Raw genomic sequence first — 18,054 nt, 5'->3', positions numbered from 1 at the left:
TGGTGGCCTTTCCTGCCACGGCCACCCTGCGGGGCTCAGATTTCGTGCCGTCCCAACCGAAGATACCGGGGTCTCGTCGGAGCGGGTGTCGATGCAATCGAAAGCAATCAACATCAATTAGCAGGTTTATTTCTGCGCCCGCTGGCTGGCTGGCTGGCCGGGATGATGTGCTTCCGCATCCGCGACGAGACGCGAACAAATTGCCACCGGCGGCGGCGGTGGCGGCGTTGCGCTCCATATTGACGCGTAGGACGACCGCAGCTCTCTTCGCGCAAAGTATGATTTATCGTGGACAATCAATCTCATCAAGCGCTTGATCGTAAAACAACCAACAAATGCACTCGAGCCGTGGGTGGCAAGTAGCATAGCAAATTCATAAATGAGGGTTTTTTTGCTCCAAAGATTGCCATTATCTAGGTGAACGTTCACCACGAAGGTCATGCTTTGCCACCTTTCGTAACCTTGCGGCGGGCGGGAGAGTGCTAACGGCTTCGTCGCTACCGCAGGCTTCTGCGGCCGCATGACGCATGAATGGGATTGGTTTGCCATTCTAGGATCGGCCGGCGGAAGATCGCCTGCTTACGGTTTGTTTAGTCTGGATGTATAAAATATTGCTCAATTATTCAATTTATCCCGTGCACCCGTACGGGTTGCAGCCGCCCTATGTTTGCAAACGTGTGCATCATCTCATGAATGGAATGCAATCACAGGGCACACAGGGTCGGTCAGCGCCAGTGGTGTGCGCAAAGGTTAGGCGCGCCAGTGCAATAATTTGTTCAAATAAACTAACCAACAGCCGCCACCAATACGCCGGTTAACAAGTTGCTCCGTTTGCTGCCGCTTGGACGTGCGGGGCCACACCGTGCCGAGGAGAAACAGGCGTAGCTATCGTTTGGAAACAATATTAAAAGGATAAACCGTAAAGTAATAGTCTCACTAATAGGAGCGAATCGATATGAGAACCTGCCTTGCCTCACGAAGATTCCTACGCGTCACTAAAGGAAAACAGTAGAAACTATAACACATTGAACACACGAAGTACAGGGTCATTCATTTCGAAATCACAGGGCATTTTACAGTTTTTGAATATATCTGTCAACCAAAGTGTCTAGCTTTTAGTTAAAAATCTCTCATTATAGTAAATGAGTCACTTAACAACAGAACAATGTGTAAAAATCATAGAAAACTTACTACAAAAGTAATCGTCCTACTGTAACAGTGGATTGGTAAGATTGTGCGAAAATTTGGGGCACTGAAAAGCCTCTAGTGAAGAGAGGCCGTTCTATCCAGAAAAGGTGACTGTAAACGAAAACGACGAAGGGAAGACAAAACTAACTACGAAATCGATTACTCTTTATTGTGATTTTAGGTTTGGTGCCTTAAGCAAATGATCAATAACAGTGATTCCTCGCAAGAAACATTGTTTAAATTTTTTTAAATTATTTTTGTAGTACAAAGAACTTTAAGAAAAGAAGAAAGTTTCATGCAAAGTCAATGAAAGGGATCTGATTAAAAGGACAATGTATTTTCATGTTTGTAATGATACTCATATACTCAGTTACTGAATGGCCATTATTAATCCTTTCATTCAATAAACCATTCACCGTCCAGTGCAAAAGAAAGTCCGGAGATCGATATCATACGTATTTAGCCATACACATTTAGAACAACTAAACTTACTCTGAGGACAGTGAATATTGTCAAACTGCGTGATTTTCTTCTCCACGGTCTTCAGGAATTATTGTCGATCAGATTGTCTTGAATAATTGAGCCAATTTAGTTTAACTCTTTTCAGTTACTCCAAAATTCAGCAATGCTCACCTGCTGTGAATAGTTGAGTGGTCTAGGCATTATTGTGGAGAATCTAAGACCTCAATATCATTGTCCTCGAGGTTCTGCTTAACTAGTTGTGTGTTATGATTTTTTTCAATATCATGTTGCAGGCTTAACCCATAAGACATTTTCCCTCATGAATGTTCACAAATTTTCAAGTCAACACATCAATGAGAGAGGTTTTAAAGTGCGTTATTGGTGAAATACCTTGCATGTTTCCGAATCGGTTAAGTTCTTTTTACTTAAGATACTTTTTGAAAACAAGGCCAGATAAGCCTCCATCCACATAGCTAGTCTATTTCGGATGATATGTACAGAAGGGATGTCTTACCCTTAAAAGAGATAAAAGAAGATTTAAAATTGAGCTGTTGACTATTTCATAAACTGTTACTAATAGCCGATTGCTACCCCGTTCTGATGCTTTAATATCGAGAGAGAAGCGAAAGAAACAGTTGTGAATATTCGAAAACAGCAACTCCAACATCTTTGATGAGCGATTCTAAAAGAAGATATATACATATTTTCAGTCATTATTCAAATGTTCTGGTGAAAATCTTTGTTTATCTGGCCTTTTGTTAACAAAACCCTTTCCTAGTTTTCTATTGCTTAAGATTAGGGCCAGAAATGAGCGAATGCTCGTCGGAAAAAGACACCCAATTTGGAATGACTGCCGCACGGCCTTGCCTAAGGTGCACTGAAAATCTGTTTCAAAGCTCACCGTTTTCAAGGCTCCATAATAAAAGTAGAAAGGCGGCGTGTGTTCACTTCCATCGGTTCCCTCGGTTTCTGTCATTGCAACACAGAAGGCATCCTAATTAGGGCGCAATGGTTAATTGCAAATGGCAGATGCGCAGCCACACTAAACCCGTCAGCTCTCCAGCTAGCAGAACGAATGGCAGTGAACGCGGTTGCACATTTTCTCCTTGAAATGGGTCTTTCGAAAGCTGCACACTGCGGCGGAGGCACTAAAGATCACCGCCGGTGATACTGTTCGTATGGCAGGCCGTCTGCACGACGACGCCGGAACACCCGGAACGATATTGTTAACGCAAAAAAATGGTGGTGTAATGAAATTTTTAATTGTTGGCCCACCATTTGCCCACCGGGGGGGGACGAAAGGGCGTCGTCGAGGCATTCACCGCCCCAGTGTTTCCTTTGTGACGACTTTTTCGGGATTTTTTCGGGATGAAAATTGTAACGCGGACGGGTGTAACGACCGTTCAATGCTGCTCATGTTCAGTCTCGCGTCACCAGCCGTATCAAGTTGACGTAAGTTTTGCCATTTGTTGCGACCACTATCTATCAGAGAGACGGGTGTTTTTGCAATCTGCATCCCCCCGAGGGGCGGCTAGAATCGAATCGAACCAGCAGCGGGTTGATTTATTTCCGCAGACAGAAGGATCGGATCCATCAACAACGGGGTGGTGCGCTGGTTTGTTGGCGTGCATTAGAAAGGCCTCGCCTCGCCAGTCTCGACCCGGACTCTCTACCCACGACGACACTCGGGGCCAGAAATAGACACGATCAACAATGATCTATTGACTATTCGCGGGGGTTTCGCGAGCGGGTGGTTTTTCGGGGGCGAAGATGCTGCTGCTCTCCAAGATCCTGCGCCGGATTGACACTTTGACAGCGCAACGCTCGGTGATGCAATAGCCCCATTTCCAGGCCACGACGACGCGAGGAAGAAGCTTGTTTCCACCAATCAAACGCGAACGAACGGCGTGCGTGTGCGCCAGGGGGGGGGCAAGATGACGAAAGCGGGGTCTGGCGTCCCGTGTCGGGCTCCTCGGCTCGACTCGGGAGATTGAAGCTAAATTAAGCACAAGATTAGCATGACTGAGAGGTGACTTTTCAAAGTGTCAGAATGGCTGCACTCGCGCGCTCTCTAGACGCGCCTTACGCCAGCCAATGATATAGTCGGAGTCCGACGCGCGGCGGGGACACGACGACGGGTGTTGGCTTAACGTTGCCCCGCGGGCGCAACAGCCGAGGTTCGCGGAGTCGGATGGGGGCAGCAGTGGAGAGCAGCGCGGCCCCGCACATTGGCGTGGCAGAACGACGATGTTGCGGCTGCTGCTGCTGCTGCTGCTGCTGCTGGTGTCGGTGGCGATGATGATGATGATAATAGTGCAAATATAAAATAAATCTTCTATAAGCTCTGAAGCCGGGGGAAGAAGACCTCAACCCCACCAGCCAGCCACCCAACCCACCCACCCGGGTCAGCGCGAGGAGCGATCCCTCGGCGTCCCTTCGGCCTTTTTTGCGCTTTGATTGATTATGGAATATTTATTAAAGTGTCTTGTTTCGAAAATGAGCTACGACGATTCGCTGCGTGTGTGTTTGTGTGGTGGCAGTCTGTGTGTGTGCAGCGCCTCAAATAAGGGCCCCCAGTGCACACGGCTCCCCGTGAACCGCACCCCGCCGTCACTTCCCTTCTCTAGTATTGATGGGAAAGCAATTTTTCACTCGCTCCGAACACAGAACGGAACCACTGGCAGGAACGGCGGAACACACACTCGGGTGGGATGGGGGCCGAGGGCGGTTGAGGCTGGAACGACATCCAGCCAAAAGACTAATGAACGGCGGCGTGGCGCGGCGTGTGCAATAGTGAACTGTGCGCGGTCGAGATTGGCACCTCCGATAAGACCGAGCGTAATGACCAGCAAACCCCCGGCAAACGTCATCCGTGTCAAGAACGCTCTCGACGCGGAACTCGCGCTGTAACATCCTGGACGCAGCGTGAGCCTGTCGAGCGAGCTTTTGCGTAACAGTGACTGACCCGTTCCCAGCTCTTGCGACTGCGTGCGTTCGATGAAGGTCAAGGACTTAACTATTTGAACCTCGTTTGGAAGCGCGCTGCTTGTCACTCAATGATCCTTTTCGTGACGATTTCGTTAGAATCAGCAAGCCTGTTCAGTTGGCCTCAATGAGTTGACTACAAATTTCGAAAAAAAAAGTCGAAAATCCGTTTCAGGCTTATCATGACGGACCGAGTGAATCTCAAACACTATCTCGGCCGTTTGGCAGTCGAGATGAAGCTAGAAACGAAACGGCTCGGAGCTCAAGATGATTGATCGAAACACGAGACTCTCCGTGTAAGTTGTCGCCCTAAAGGAAGAGATGTCCCACTTAGAGAGTGAAGAAATCAACAAGGTAGAGCCTTCCTGACCATCAATGGTCTTGATTGACACATTAGTGTAGTTAGTGTGCCAAAGTCAGCGATCTTTTTAAGAACCAAGCGGCTGTCGGAATTGCAATAATTCACGATTTGGTTGACCCACTTTTGGAGTGGAAAAAATGGCTTCAACACAATCGTCATCAATCGTTACGCTCGAAGGATGAAGAATTTTACCCCAAAGAGTGAAACGGAATAGCAGGTCCAATATTTTATTCAAAAGCGCACATGTGTTTTGTTGTTCTGAGCTGATGTACCAACCTCCCAACATCGCAGAACTTCTTTCGGCTGTCCGAGGCCACAGGGATGCAAAGCATTAGAAACTCGTTAGGAAATGGAAATGCTGAAGCTTCACTTGCTGGAGGTTCTGTGCACGGTCACATTTGGATGGAGAACCACGTTAAACTTAATCATTTGATTGTAAGACAGTTAAATATGATACCAAATGGTTGGTTCGAAAATATTTTGAACGATTTTTAATGTGAGTTTTACTTTGGTTAAGCTTAGTTGTAGCCGCTTCTTAGGTCTATGGAAATACTGCTAAGGTGGCACCACAATCTCCAGAATTCCAATCCGATCCAGTTTAGCAGAATGAGTCGAAAATATATTAACAACAATTCATAATAAAGCTTTGACAATAACTTGAACTTACGACCATATTTTGGTGACAGATAGCAAAATTAACTGCGGTTCGGATAGCGTATTTTGATAGGAACAATGAAGTACTACTATCTTATCAACGGAATACTCATTTGGGCATTGAATTAATCATTAATTAATCAAGCTCATACAAAAACTGTATAAGCTTGAAGGTTGTCGCTAATGCAATTGATCGAACCCTGCTTAGACAGCAGATCGATTTGTGTTAGGATTGGTGTCAGTGTGATGTAAGCCAACTCGAATTAAGACCAACTCGAATTAAGACAAGACGACTGGACTGTCACGAAACTCACTTTGAATCTATCAGACTAGACGTCTAATGTTGGGAGTTGACTCACTGGAACAAAGGCAATAGCTTGATCTCGCTGCCTGGATGATCCATTACTCTTTACAGCTCGTTTGCATTGAGTGCATTCCATGTTAAGTTAATGCTTATTTATTACAATTTCGTTTAATTGAACACTATTTGAAGTACCAACCGATTTCCCTGATGAAGGGCGTCAAGCACGATACGAGTAACGTGTTCGTTCCGTTGTCCGACTTCCCGTTACAGACGACGAGCTGGTCAAGCGAGCCCAGTTTCTGCTGGAGAAGCTGAGTTACCCCTGGGAGATGATGCCCCTCATGTACGTCATACTGAAGAACGCGGACGGCGATGTACACAAGGCGCACCGGCGGATCGACGAAGGTAAGCTGGCGATGATCACGGGGTCGCACCACGACGGCGGCAGCTTCATCGTGTCCATGTCCAACGTGTTCTGCTACTAGAGCGGGAAAAGAATCCCATCCAGAGGGAAGCGAAACTGTTTCCGGTGTCTCGGTGACCCCCGGTGATGTGGAACCCCCGATTGGTGACGATCAGGACAGAGAAAAGAAAAAAGCGGTTGCGAGATTGCATTTTTGAGGACACACACCACACACGCGCTCTTCGATTGGCGTTTAGAGCCCCGCCCAGCTTCCCCCCGAATGTCCGCACGTCCCTGCTCTCTCTATCAAGTGGTGTGTCCTTTCTGACTTCCTCCGAGGCCCGCCGCCGCGGGCGTTTTTAGTGTTGTTGTTCGGGGCGGCCCGGGGTGTGACAGCCGTAGCTTACCTCTTACACCCACTCATTTATGCCTCCCCCCCCACCCACACAGGTCAGGCCGTGGTCAACGAATACTCACGATTGCACAATCTGAACATGTTCGATGGCGTGGAGTTGCGCAACGCCGCCCGCCAGAGTGGATGATAAACTTTCCACACTGTGTCCTGCTGTGTGCGGCTCAAGTCTCAAGTGTAAGGCAGAGCGAGATGGAGAGAGAGAGAGCGAGGATGTACATGTAGTGTATGTGTGTAGGTGTGTGTGCGTGTGCGAAAGTGGAAGGACATACCGATAAGTTCAAAGTAGTATCTAAGTACCCGGGAGCAGGAGCCAGCCGCGCCCTCTGCCGAGAGCGCCCTCTGCCGGGGCGGGTATGCGAACCGAACTCTCGATCGATCGTGGGTCTTCGGCGCAGCAGGGAGCGTCGGGAGGAGAGGCCCCCCCCACCAAACCGCAATGATCACCAACATCTCTGTTCTTTGCTCTTGCGTTCTTTTCTATGTCCTGTGTGGTCCGCGTTTCCCGGTTCCGGCCACACAAACAAACACACACCCACCCACCGCCACCGCTAACACCACCCCCCCCCCACCGCCACAGTGTCGATGATGTTCGACGGCAACGTGGACCTGCAGCCATTCTGGGGCTACCGGGTGTAGCTGTACTTGTGAGATCGGACCTCGGCAGTGTAATGTGTGTGTGTGTGTGTGTGTGTGTCCGGTGAACGCCCCCGCACGCACCTACACACGCACGCAGGCACACACACGCATGTAGCGCAGTGCTCCTTCGCGAAACCGGCTACTGCCCTTAGTGTACTCTCTCAGGGTCCAAGTGGCCAGTGTGCGTGGGTGTGGGTGTGTTAGTGTGTATACATGTGTAAAGAGTAGTCAGTAAACAACGAAGGAGCGACAGAGAGAGAGAGAGAGAGAGAGAGGGCGAGAGAGAGAAGGAGAGAAACATGTGTTCCACTAGTAGCCAATAGTTCAGTAGAAGATAGTGTGCTCATCCATCGATCAACTTTCCTCCGGATCTCCTGGATCGCGGGGACAACACGGGAACGCCTAGAAACCTGAGTCATCATCGTCCTCGTCGTCCTCGTCGTCCTGGTCGTCCTGGTCGTCATCGTGCCACAGAGAGGAGCCGGCCCCGAGCCGCTCCGCACTCATCACACCACATCAACTCCAATCAACCCCAACCCCTGTACGATGTAGTCGAGAGTGTGTGCGTGGCCGCGTGTAAGTGGTGTAGTGTGCGTCGTGTGTATTGCGTTCGTCTCAGCGTCACCTTGGAAACGAAACCCTGAAATGCAGTCAAAATCGAATGAAATGAAATGTTGTATAGAGCTTAAGTTTGGGGAAAAAAAGCGGATCGAGCAGAAAAATGGTGTCCCTTCCGCCTCGATTCCTGGTTCCGCCGCGGTGTGTTCTTGGTGGGTGCTTCTTTCCACCCCCGATCTTCTTCCGAGCTACTTCACCACCCCCGCACACATCAATCAATCAATCGCGCCCACCCCCACCCGAGGGGGGGGTCGCCACCATTCAATTCGCCCAGAGGCGCCCTTAGCCCTCGTCCGCCCAGTTCTCTACAATCAATCCAAAAGCAGAAGGTAGGGAAACGGAACTCTGGCGGTGAACTGGGGCTTCTAGAGCGGGGGAGACTCGCCGAGAGAGAGAGAGAGAGAGAGCGAGAGCGAGAGAGTCTGTCGGTTGTGAGATCCGCTAATCGTCCTTTTTTGCCACCCTTTTCCCAAGGTAAGGAAGTGATTGCGACCTACCGGGAGCTACTGCTGAAGTCGTCGCTCGACCACCCCACCCACAGCGACCGGCTGACGGAGGAGGACGACGAGGACGAGAACATCTCGGTGACGCGGACCAACTCGACGGCCCGGTCGCGCTCGGGCTCCCGGTGCCGGTCCCGGTCGTGCTCGCCGCTAGCGGAAACGCACCTCCGCACCGCCACCGCCGACCAGGACCCGGCCGACCGGGTGCTCAACCTCGACACCAAGGCCCGACCGCGCTCGGGCGAGAGTCGGGAGTACCGCGATCGTGACGATGCCACCAGCACGACCGAGCCCAGCCCAGCAGCGTCCGTGATCGTGGACGGCGGAGGACGAGGGCGCAGCAAGAAGTTCGGACCGGTGGTCGAGCACCACCACCACCATTCCCACCTGGCGGCGGTGCTACGTAAGTCACCGTCACCGGAAGCGGCTATTGTTACCAGGGCGCGGCCGGCGTACGATCCGTCGCCGTCCCCCAAGCGCGAGGTCGACGAGACGCGGTACGCACCGTACCTGGAGTCCTTGCGGCGGAGTAAACGGCCCAGCAGCCGCAGCAGCAGCAGCGCCAGCGTGGCAGTAGCAGCGGCAGCGGCGGCGGCAGCAGCGGCAGCAGTGGCGGCGGACGTGATCGGCGGCGATTGCTACGACGGCAAGGAGAAGGACCCAGCGGCGACGACGTACCCGTCGTCGCTGACCGGCAGCAGCTCCTTCGAGAAGCTGCACCAGCTGGGGAAGAAGTCGAACGGAGGGCCGGCGGCGGGAGGCTGCCCGCTCTACAAGTACGGTGGCATCGAGGCGAGCAGCTTCAGCTTCCCGTTCGCGCTGCTGCCCCAGATCGGAGCCGTCAACCGGACGCTCTTCTCCGCGCACGGCTCCCCATCGGCCGTCCACTTCCCGGGTCAGATCCTGCCGTCCGCCCAGTATCCGTCCGTTAGCAGCGAGTCCACGACGACTGCGGCCGCCATGCCGATGTTCCAGCCGCCCTTTCAGTTCTTCGGTTACCAGCCCTCCCTCCAGTTGCCCCCGATCGACTTCTATCGCAAGGAGCAACACCAACAGCAGCAGCAGCAGCAGCAGCTACTAGAACCAAAGGAACCGTCGTCCTCGACGTCACCGACGTCACCGCCCATCGCTGCCGCCGGGCTGTTTTACGCGAGTGCGGTCGAGAACTCGCTCGCCTCCTCGCAGGCTTCGATCGCCACCATCCTCTAAGCCACGGTCCCGGCAGGTCGAGCAACAACGGGGCCAACGGGGTGATGTGGCTCATGAATGGTAAGTCCGCGGTAAGGCGCGCCCTGATCGCCGCGATGTATCTAGCACTATTTCACGATGGATCAAGTCTATGTAGGAATCGAGCAAACTACGGATAATCTAGATCTGTGGGTTAACGGGAACAAGATCAAATTCAAATATTACCATAAGGCTGTGGGATAAAGTAATCCATTATTTTTGGATGGAATTCAAAAATTTATATCAGATGTTTTCCACTGTCCGATTTACATGCACCAATTTGATGGAAAATTTGTTATCTTTTCAAAGGTTGTTGCTTCTACAAAGGAAGCTTTATAGCGTTGCTTTTGTAGAAGTCCTGAGCGTAATTGGCAAAAAACTCGAGCAATTCATTTTCACAATCCATTCTCGATCTCAATGTATTATTACTGAGGAAGATTCGGAGTTCGTGAAAAAGTTGTCAATCGCTTGGTGCAAGGTCCGGACTATACGGTGGATGCATTAAAACTTCCCAACCGAGCTTCCGGACCTTCTGGCGAGTCATTAAAAACGTGCGTGACTTTTCGTTGTCCTGAATGGAACACAACATCTCTTCCGTTGGCCGATTCTGGTCGTTTCTGGAAAATTGCTAGCTTCGAACGGGGTAGTTTGAGTAAAGATTGATGTTTCGTGTTCAGCTACACGGAAGCAACTTATAATGAACGAGTCCTTTCAAATCCCCCCATTTATCCAGTAGAACCTTCTTGGCCGTGAGATCTGGTTTGACCACCAGTTAAGCTGCTTCACCACGCTAAGACCACGCTCATTTCCAGATAGTATTGTCGTATCTGTCCCACTTGTAGTCCCGAGTACGCATCCGTTTAAGAGAGAGGTGCATCTAAAGATATGTTAAAACATAAGAAATAACTGAACCGAATCGGCGAAGTCGATATTTCTCAGAACTAGCTGTTAGAGTATCGGCACCATAATGCATCAATGCACAATTTCAGCAGTCTAGCTTGAGTTAATGTAAAAGTTAATGTACTTTCTTTTTGTTGACTGAAATGGAACAAACCCAAAAAAAGAGAAAGCATTTTTTTAGTGTAAAGTATCAGCCTAAATTTTAATCTATACGATCGATACTTCACGAGATATCGATCACTAAAGGTATCTACCGAGAAAATAATGGATTACTCGCGTATCGCTCAGTGTTGTGCATCGTGTACGCCTCGCCAAGCCCCGGTGGGTTGGTCATGTCATGAGATTGGCGAACCGATACTTTCTCTAGATCTACTCGTCCGCTCCACCATCCGACCAACTCCTCAAGAACTCCCAGAGGCGACATCCTATGGAAATCGTTTTCAAAATATGTTGTCAAAAACAGGGGAGTCCTCGCAAGTCCTTTGAGGGCCCGAGGGTCATTAATCGTTCTCCCCCCACAATCGGCTCATTATTACTTCGTTCCGAACCACTGTCGCCTCTGGCTAGGGGTGTGTGTGTCCCCATTGCCCCCACCTAATGGGGCCACAATCCGGTTGCGCTCGTGCGGTTATTGGGGACACGGTCCGGACCGTCGGGGCCCGATCGGATCGATCATCAGTCATCGGTGCGTGCAACGGCAGCAGCTACTGCAACGACACCCGGCCCGGCCCGGTCCGGTCACCATAAATCATGCACGGCCAAATCAACGTTTAGTTATTGATACGGACAGGGGCAAAAAGAGTGGTTCCCTCTGGTCCTCTGGTCTCTGGCCGATGGCGCACAGAGTTGGCATTTTCTAAATAAAAATAATCCATGCGGGTCGCGAGGCAAATAATTTATTTCCTATTTATATTTATTTTTAATCACACGCCGATTGAGGGGGAGGACGGAACTGGGTGGGGGGCTGGTTGCCGCGGCTAATGCCGCCGTTTGCCCGGTCACCGCCCCGGTCGAGTTTTCCAGTGAGTAAATACGGAGTGCATATTTTTCATTGAAGTGCCTCGCGGCCTAATGGCTCCGGCCTGCGTCCGGCGTGCGTAACGATGCAGATGAAAACTCACAGGACCTCATGCGTGTGGGGTTCCTAGCGTGGGGGTTGCGGGGGGGCGGACTACACCAACAACAGCGTCACGTCAGAAAAAAGCAGGTTGTTTCGATTATTCAAAATTTATACACAAAATATGCAACGCGCGCGCCCAGACCCCATCAGCACCATCCCGCGGCCACCGCCTCCCCATGACCCCCCACCCACAGGGCCGGAGGTGCAGCAATCGAGCGCGTGGCCAAACTCCGGATGGCAATCAATGTAATAAAGAGTGAAGCATGGCGAACGGACGAGGCCCGACCCCCAGAATAGCGCCAATGTTTGCACCGGTTTGTGTATGTGTATGTGTGCACGGTGTGTGACAAAAACGTCACTGCATTCGTCAAGCGGAAATAAACAAATCAAAACAAGCTCCGGACCTCCACCGCCCGGGGAGCCCATCAAAGTAAGCAACGGGCAGCTGTGTCGGGGATTTGCGTGGCTGACACTCGGCATTATTCGCACTTGGAATGCTAGTTTGACTCGCGTGCTTAACAGTAAACCCTCCCCCTCCCACGGTGACCACCTCCCGGGGGATTGCAACTGTGCATTTTGGCGGCTCACCGGCCCGACATTGATTGTCACGGGCCCGCGCGCGGCACAAATCACAGACGCGGGCAAGTTATGAATAAATTTACCCCATCGATGTCCAACGATGCATCATTAATGCTCCCGGGGCTGGCTGACCCCATGCCGGGTGCGCGAAAGGGCGCGAAGGCCAATCGGTAAATAGTGTTATTTTCCTGTTTTTCTCCAACCCAGCCAAACACAAACCAGGGCGTAGAGAGAGAGCCACAGCGCCACTGGCCACTGTCGGCGTTTACACATTCTATGTGTGACGGGGGTCTACTTTGACAATTGTGTCCTTTTTTTTTTTGGTTGCCCCACAATTAGTGTCCGTGACAATGGACAATGGGAAATGTGCAGTACGGTGGCCAGATGCCTTTAAGTTTATGTAAACCTACAAATTATCTGGCCACGTCTGTCTGCCCGACTCCACGAGAATAACCGACTGTTCGGTTAGCGATTGGAACGAACCAACGGTCGAATCCAACTCTTCTGGTCAATCAAGTGTTTGGATTCCGATTGGCTGGCTGTGGGGCTGTATGGCACGTAGCGCTGCATCCTGTTGAAACCAAATGTCGTACAAGTTTTCGGCTTGGTAGCGTACGTCATCGACGGTTACGGCTCCTTCTTAATTTTCGAAGCAAAATGGTGCCGATGATGCCGCCTGACCAAAATCTGCACCTAACAGTCTCTCGTCATGAGTCCTTTGTTTTCTCTTGCACGATGTGTGGCTTTTCCGAACCTCAAATACGATAATTAATCCTATTGACATAACCTCCGAGGTGGAAATGAGCTTAAAAGACATGAGCTTATCATGAAATGAAAATTCCAGAATGAAGTTTGATGTTTAAAAAGTCAAGCAATCGGTAGTTTAAAATCCCTAAAAACTTGATTATAAAGCATGGCCCACTTAGAATCGGGAACAATTAAACTAGCTCTATCTTGGGGTTGGTTTGCTTAGGAAACATTTCAAGGTGTCAAAATTAAAGGTATTTTATTGTACTTTAAGAAAAAAACATAAATTATTTTTTTGGTCGTTGGATGTAATCGCGAACTTTCTTTGGAATGCGCGCCATCATTTTCTGCACAATCTTCTGGTCCACCTCAGCGTCTAATTTGTTCCATTTTCTCGCTATCTCTGCAGCATCCTGAATCACCTTTCTAGACTTCTTCAATTTCCTTTTCGTTATGGCCCAATAATTTTCGATTGGGCGGAGTTCAGGGCGATTTGGTGGGTTGATATCCTTTGCGGTGAAATCCACCTTATTGTAAAAGTACCACAGAACTACCTCCCGGCTGTAGAGACAGCTTGCCAAATCAGGCCAAAACTTAACCGGACCTTAATGTGACTTAATAAATGATAGAACTGGCTTTTTGAGGTACTCTTTCTTGTACAGCGTGGAGTTCATCATCGTGTTTGTGATGAAAACCATGGTTTTCCGTCCACCGCAAAATTCTTGCCATATCATTAGTGTCCGTGCAAATTTATTGTCGAATACAAATTATAACTTGAAAGGGACATCGTTCCGTGCCGTGACGAAATTAAATGTTGATGCAGGAAGCTGTCCAAAATCCATTTTCGCATATGTTTCGTCTTCCATAAGCAAACATCCTTGTACCTCGAACAAAAATGGTTAACCAAAGATGTAACTATCAAAACATTTGAAATCCGACCACCAGAGGAGCTGCTAGAAGACATAGAACTTTTCCCGATTCGAAGTGGGCCATGCTTTACATCCTTATACATGGCTTTGACGAGTCATTTAAAGTTCCCCAACACCTTGTTGGACTTGGATCTGGTAATAGTTGACCTCCAAAGAGATCAACTTCACGGGGCAAGCTTTGGACATTCAACCTCACTTCACATCTTACCCACCGTTGCAATCTTTGGCCTGGTGATCTGTTGGATAAATTAACGAGGCGATAGCCATCAATCGTGGTTACCGACCACACGGTCAGTCATATATTTCGAATGCCATCTGACCATCTGACTGACGAGCTGGTGAGAATCATGTGCCTGGCGTCTTCACCTCGACCCGAACCTTAACCGCCGTGTGAACATTTGAGCTCATCCTGTTCCACAGTTCTGGAGTCCAAATGACACACCGGACGCCCATCGAGTTAGAAGAGGGCCGTACCCATGCCCCAAAATCATCTTCTCTTGAGGAAGGCCAAGCCGGACGAACGTCACGTTTCCAGATTTTGTAACACTTCGGTCCGCGGCCGCGAATGCATTACCCGTGTCGGATGCGCAAACATGCAAGAATGGCGGAACTTGGCGGTCCAGACACACGTGTGGTGTGTTGCAACAACCACCGCATCTTTGGTGCACCGAAGTTTTTAACGACCATCGTAAAACGGGTGATGCTATCCGGGGCCATGCCACACCAGACGCCTTTGGGTCCGCCCGAGCCCGAGGTCGACCAATACATTAGGAAATAATATATATTCCAGGCAATAATAATTTTCTATTTTACTGCCGCGTCTCTTTGGCCGAGTCGCAACGGTGCCCCGTCCGGAACGCGCACTAGAAGATGCTTACCTTCGCCGTGGAACACCGCGTCGTTCCCGCGGCTTATCGCGCCGCGGCCGGCCGGCCAATCTTTGCCGTCTTTTGATGATCGATTCACGACCAAAGACGATGACAACGACGGAGACGACGACGAGCGGCGGCGGTCCGCTTTACAAGACGCGCTAAATGCAACTTTACTACGGTCGTAAACGAGGTCGTAAATATCTGCCCACTCGCCACAACCGAGCCCCGGGGAGACGCCTGGTGCTGCTGCGACGCAGCGCGGCTAGATTTTATGCAAAACTATCCCACGAGCTGGGGACGTTTCCGGGGGCATTAGTCATGTGTGTGCATCTCGATAACGCAACGCCCGACTCCCGGTATCGATACGCTTCAAAGTCTGGACCTTCATTTGGAGCAGATTTCGAGGCCCCGGCAACATTGTGAGTGGCCGTCGTCGTCGCCGCCGGTCAATAAAAAACCCGAGGACTTGAGTGAGGACCAGATCTGCGCGCGGACCAGATAATTTACAAGCTACTTTGTGTAATGAAAAAGACATTAACAAGTCTACGGCGCGTAGAGCCAGACTCGTCCGGTTGGCGGCTTCGGCCTCAATGACACTCTGCCCACCGAGCCGAGACTCATCATTACTGCCACGGTGCAATCCGTTCCCTGCTCGTCCGACGACGTGGTGCACTTCCGGTTCCGGGCGTGTTTCGGTGGCCGTAGCTCTATAACCGGAGGCAATTTGGCAGATGAGGTTTAGATTTCTCAAGCCTTTCCCCCAGCGCCACCGCCGGTCTCGGAGGAACGATAAATTTTAGTACGATGATTCGACGCCGTGCGGCGCTGCGGTGCTCACCTAGAGCCAGATAACGGAGGGAAGAAAAAAACGTCTTGCTCTGGCTTTGGAAGGTTTTTCTTTCGTTGGTGGCTAGCGGTGAAGGTCCGTCTGAGGTCTCACCGCGCCCCCACCCACCCCACTGTGCCAACCGAACCGGTTCCGGTTTTATACACGACGACGGTGATCGGCCGCCATTACGGGCTAGTGAATTTTACTAGTTTTCCGAGAGATAATTTTATGGATTTCCATTTGAGAGAATTGCTTTTTTTATTGCTCCCCGGCGCGGTCAGGGAGTGGGCGATCGGATGTGAAATGCATTTGTGGTGGCGGCGGCGGCGGCGGTCCTTTGTTTTGGTTCGCAAATGGCGCGGGGAAAACCAGCTATGTGGAGGGAGATCCCATCGGCTTTTGGGCCTTGGGTTTTGTGCGGTGAGAAGTGCCTGTCGAGACGAAACTTATATGGGGATAACAATGCACCTAGAAGTTACTGGAACGTCCTTCAGTTGTTGGCCTTAAATCAAAAGTCTGTGGTTGTGTTTTGACTGGCAAGTTCTTGAACGAATCACTGATCACGCCTCTGTCTGGCTCTTTTCTTTCCTGCGTGCAGCTATGCGGAGAGAAGATTACTGTACGCCCATAGACGCTACCGTGAGTGAGTCGGTTTTGGTCCGCCGAACGAGTCCTGCAGCTTAGAGAGGGGTCGCTTCCGCCGCCGTTCATTAGTGGATCTCGCGCCCAGCACCCAGCACTGGCGACGTCATCCCATCCAGGAGCAGCAGCAGCAGCAGCAGTGCGTATGGCCCGGTGGCGCTCGTTAGCGCATTACCCGTTCTTCAACTCGCGACACCAGACAACGCGCGTGATCGCGTGACACGAGAGAGTTAATGAATATTGTTCGTGCAACGAAGGTCTACACTGTGATACAAAATGTTGTGTACAGGATAAACAAATTACAACTATTGCCACAACGCAAACACACATACACCGAAGGTAACAAATACATTTCATGCGTGATTTTTTGAATGCTAACGGTTTCTTTAGACGTCAGAGAGACAGAGAGAGAGAGAACCACCCCCCGCTAGACGTAGTTAGTAGTCGGTGTCGCATAGGGAAAGGTAGAGAGGAAGAGAGAGCTGGGGCCCAGATTCCAGGTAGCAACACCAGGAGGCTAATACCAAAGCTTCTGACAGCTATGCTCCGGCAATCCGGCGATTGTCCCACCAAATTTCTACTCAAAACAGAATCCCGATTCAAACGTCAAGCTTTGCGCTACTAATTAAGGCACAGTCGGGGGGGTGGTTTTGTTGGACACGGAACCACGGAAAGCAGAGAGCTGTGGAAAGGAAAGGAAAGTTTAGTGTCAATGTTGCACACACATCTCCCATGGAAGATGGTTTCGGATTGTCGCGCTGATCGACGGTGTGAGAGGTTAGTGCAAAAACGGTAACAAGCGAAAAAATGGCTAGTAGGAATCGAATTGTGATACACACGTACAGCATTGTTCTTGATAGCTTAATAGTTTATAGTTTTTCGTCCAGCGTTACGTACCCACGAGAGATACGTTAAATAACGGCTAAGTAGCAGCAGCAGCAGCCAGCCAAGGACCCCGTCCATGTCGCCGTGGGCTGTTGTTTTTTGGTCCCCATCACATCCTGTTGCGAAGTTGCCCCTTTTTGGCATACCTATGTGTGTGTTTTGTTTTTCTTTAAATTTTTTCCACGACGGACACACACTCCCACACACGCCCACAAACACACACAGAGAGAGGGAATCGTACAAGTTTAGGAGTTTCACTAAGTTTGATTGGTTTTTAGTAGTTTAAGTTTTTAGCAGTTAGGCATGTTTATTGTTATGTTTCAGCTTAAGAGAGGAACGAGAGAGAGAGACGCTGTTAGAGCATCGAGAGAGAGAGAGAGAGAGAACCCGTAGCGCCCTGTCTGAGGTCTCAACGTGACCGCAACCGCAAGAGCGCAGATGCTAAAGTCGAATTTAAATGTAAAACACTGTCGTGTAAGGGCATGATTTTAAACTAAATGCATGCATCATAATGAATTAAAAGAGGGTTTAATGTTCCAATGAAACTATAGTAACCAACAAACACAGAGAGAGAGAGAGAGAGAGAGAGTTCTAAACCGAAAAGCCGGATGAAAGTGTGGAATAGTCGAGAGAACCGAGCGCGGTAGATAGTGAAAAATGAGCGACACACACAAAAGCGGAACCGACCCTTCTTGAGGGTGCCTCTGCTGCCCCCCCAGGGATGTTTGCAGGGATCGATCTGCGTCAGCCGGTCGATTGATGAGCGTTGTCACTCACGCGCATCACACAACATAA

General features: G+C 50.2%; 1 protein-coding gene across 1 annotated transcript in view; it reads left to right on the top strand.

Annotated features, from left to right (window-relative positions):
* LOC131209178 (uncharacterized) overlaps window positions 1–16,466 on the top strand; it is an 81,634-nt gene extending 65,168 nt beyond the window's left edge. The window contains exons 3-5 of the mRNA XM_058202178.1: window positions 6,225–6,359; window positions 8,501–9,798; window positions 16,331–16,466. Of these exons, the coding sequence (XP_058058161.1) occupies window positions 6,225–6,359; window positions 8,501–9,738 (1,373 nt within the window). The 3' untranslated portion in view covers window positions 9,739–9,798; window positions 16,331–16,466. The remainder of the gene's footprint in view (window positions 1–6,224; window positions 6,360–8,500; window positions 9,799–16,330) is intronic.
* The last annotated feature ends 1,588 nt before the right edge of the window (window positions 16,467–18,054 follow it).

Source organism: Anopheles bellator, chromosome 2 (assembly GCF_943735745.2).
Source record: "Anopheles bellator chromosome 2, idAnoBellAS_SP24_06.2, whole genome shotgun sequence".
NCBI lineage: Eukaryota > Metazoa > Arthropoda > Insecta > Diptera > Culicidae > Anopheles > Anopheles bellator.
This window is presented reverse-complemented; position numbering and strand designations above follow the sequence as displayed.